Source organism: Nannobrachium achirus (assembly GCF_963921795.1).
Source record: "Nannobrachium achirus genome assembly, chromosome: 17".
Classification (NCBI taxonomy): domain Eukaryota; kingdom Metazoa; phylum Chordata; class Actinopteri; order Myctophiformes; family Myctophidae; genus Nannobrachium; species Nannobrachium achirus.
This window is the reverse complement of record NC_137824.1, coordinates 58,663,999-58,667,138: the sequence shown is the minus strand read 5'-3', so window position 1 is coordinate 58,667,138 and position 3,140 is coordinate 58,663,999. Positions and strand designations below refer to the sequence as shown.

General features: G+C 51.1%; 1 protein-coding gene across 1 annotated transcript; it reads left to right on the top strand.

The window, feature by feature from the left end:
• Positions 1-310: 310 nt before the first annotated feature.
• lingo2 (leucine rich repeat and Ig domain containing 2) lies at positions 311-2,155 on the top strand (the record flags this gene model as incomplete). Its single annotated transcript, XM_080745784.1, has 1 exon — positions 311-2,155. One exon carries the CDS (start codon positions 311-313, stop codon positions 2,153-2,155), a length of 1,845 nt encoding a protein of 614 aa, XP_080601910.1.
• Between the last annotated feature and the right edge of the window lie 985 nt (positions 2,156-3,140).

Genomic DNA, 3,140 nt, shown 5'->3' with positions numbered 1-3,140 from the left:
GAACAGGAACAAGAAGGCACAGTCACATCAAACATTAATCATCATTTCCATACATTTCTTTTCTCCCATTTTGTCCTGTAATTGGCACGCTGAAAAACCTACAAAGTTGCACATCTCAAGCCTGTCCTGATTGCATAACATAACAGAGCTGGGAAAAACTTTTCTTCTTTTCGCTGCTTGGTTAAGGGCTGACAAAGCTCGGACAGAATTGGGGATTAGAGAAATACTGTGTCATGGATTTAACAGGCTGTTAAAGTTTAATCAGTAACCTCTGCCTTTTCTCTCTGTCTCTTTGCAGAGCCGTGAGAGCATGGTGGACTATATGAGCAAAGTCATGCTGCACGCGGCTGTCTCATGCTGGCAACCATTCCTGGGCCTTGCCATCGTGGCCGTCTTCGTGGGCTCTACGCTGGGATGCCCCTCGCGTTGCGAGTGCTCGGCCCAGAGCAAGGCGGTCGTCTGCCACCGCAAGCGCATGCCAAGCATCCCCGATGGCATCCCCATCGAGACCCGGCTCCTCGACCTCAGTAAGAACAAGCTGACCATGATCAATCCCGACGACTTTGCCGCCTTCCCGGGACTGGAGGAGCTGGACCTCAGCGGGAACATCGTAAGTTACGTGGAGCCGGGGGCCTTCAACAACCTGTTCAGCATGCATTCGCTCAGTCTCAAAAGCAACCGCATCAAGCTCATCCCCCTGGGTGTCTTCACTGGGCTGATGAATCTGACACGGCTGGACGTCAGCGACAACAAGATCGTGATCCTCCTGGATTACATGTTCCAGGACCTGCACAATCTCAAGTACCTGGAGGTGGGCGACAATGACCTCGTTTACATTTCTCACCGGGCGTTCAGCGGACTCCAGAGCCTGGAGATGCTCACGCTGGAGAGGTGCAACCTCACGGTGGTGCCCACCGAGGCCCTGTCCCACCTCCACAGTCTGGTGGTCCTTCACCTACGATACCTCAGCATCAGCACTTTGCACCCGTACTCCTTTAAGAAGCTATTCCGTCTGCGGCACTTAGAGATCGACAGCTGGCCGTCACTAGACCTCATTCCGGCCAACACTCTGCATGGCCTGAATCTGACCACCTTGTTCATAACCAACACTAACCTGTCCACCTTCCCTTACCAAGCCCTCAAGCATCTGCCCTTCCTGACGCACCTCAATCTGTCCTTCAACCGCATCAGGCACATCGAGGGCGGGATGTTGGTGGAACTGGTGCGACTGCGGGAGCTGCATCTGGTGGGATCGCAGCTGTCCACCATCGAGCCCTACGCCTTCCAAGGTCTGCGGTGGCTCAAGGTCCTCAACGTCTCTCACAACCGCCTGGACACCCTGGAGAAGAGCGTCTTCCAGGCTCCCGAGGCGCTGGAGGTGCTTCTGATCGACGACAACCCGCTGGTGTGCGACTGCCGCCTCATGTGGATCCTGCAGAAGAGGCTGTCCCTCTTCTTCGGCGAGTCGCAGCCGGAGTGCAGCACGCCCGAGGGGATCCGCGGCAGGCCTTTCATGGAGTTCAAGGAGACCCTGCTGTCCTACTACGTCACGTGCACCAAGCCAAAAATCCGCGAGAACCGAACGCAGACGGTCACCGTGGACGAGGGCCAGCAGGCGCTGCTGCGCTGCAGCGCCGAGGGGACGCCGAGGCCCACCGTGTCCTGGCTGTCCCCGCGGCGCCGCGTCCTGGTGGGCCGCAGCCACGGCCGCGCCACCGTGCACAACAACGGCACGCTGGAGATCAAGTCGGCGGAGGTGCAAGACAGCGGCGTGTACCTCTGCGTGGCGTCCAACACGGCGGGGAACGACACCCTGATGACCTCCCTGGCGGTGAAAAGCCTGGGATCGCTGTACGCTAACAGGACCCAGTACTACACAGATCCCAGCAACACCACTGCCAACGGGACGACCGTCGTGAGCTACGGCTTAGACCTTAAGACCATTTTAGTGTCGACGGCCATGGGCTGTTTCACGTTCCTCGGGGTGGTCTTGTTCTGCTTCCTGCTCCTGTTTGTGTGGAGCAGAGGGAAAGGGAAGCATAAAAACAACATTGATATTGAATACGTGCCTCGGTCCAAGTCTAACGGCACCAACGTGGACACGTCGCCAGACGGGCAGGCTGGCCCTCGTCGTTTTAACATGAAAATGATGTGACTTCTTTTATAGACCTTAGATGGCGGGAATGCCCAGAGGATCATGTATTTTCATTGCTAAACAGGACAGCTGAATTCCCCACTGTTGGCAGAGAGACTGGTAATGAAAATGTGAATAGTACTATCGGGCACAATACAATGTGCAGTACCTAAAACTTTTTGGATTTTGCCCAGACAAAATGGTCGGCTGCTGTGTTTCAAAAACTGTAAAGCATTATGGTGGGACATCTATTTTTGCACAGTTGCCAGGGGGGGGCAACTTCAGCGTGATGTAAAAACAGATGAAAATTGAATACTGCGACAACCAAGGGGACCCCGGAGGGAATATAGGCGTCGGTTATCAAACCTTTTGAAATTTCTATGCCCAAGAAAGAACCTTCCAGTTTTGGGTTGGATCTAAGAACTCAGCACAGCCATGTACAGTACAACATTTGTATCTAAGGTATTACTCTACTTTGTTTAGTCTTGCGCCATCGCTCATTCACTGAACAACTCAACGAAACAGACCATACGTCCCCATGTTCAGTACTTTGCATATGTGTACGTAATGCTTAATTATGTACATGTAAGTACATATTACATTCAAAAGAACTACTCATAGCAATATTCATGGAATGCATCAGCCAAAATCAACTTGACCCCATATTGTTGTTCAGCAAGACGACTTATTTTTTTCCTGACTTTTCATGTGTCCACGGAATCAGGAAGGTCTTCTGTGGGTGTTTTATCTATCGCTGTTCCCAGAAGAGAATTATTATAGATATCCAAAAGATATTATCTATGAACTCAAATGAAAGAAAACAAATTTTATTTATCAAAGATTATGGTGGGTTTTACAAGGGGGGTACTATTCAGGATCTAACTAAACACATTTAAGTAATCTTAAAAAGATGACTTGGTACTGTACCTGTCAACATACATCATATGAACCATCTTTTTGTCCTATTCTTGTCTCTTTTTATTATTCTGTTGGCAGTAATCTTTTG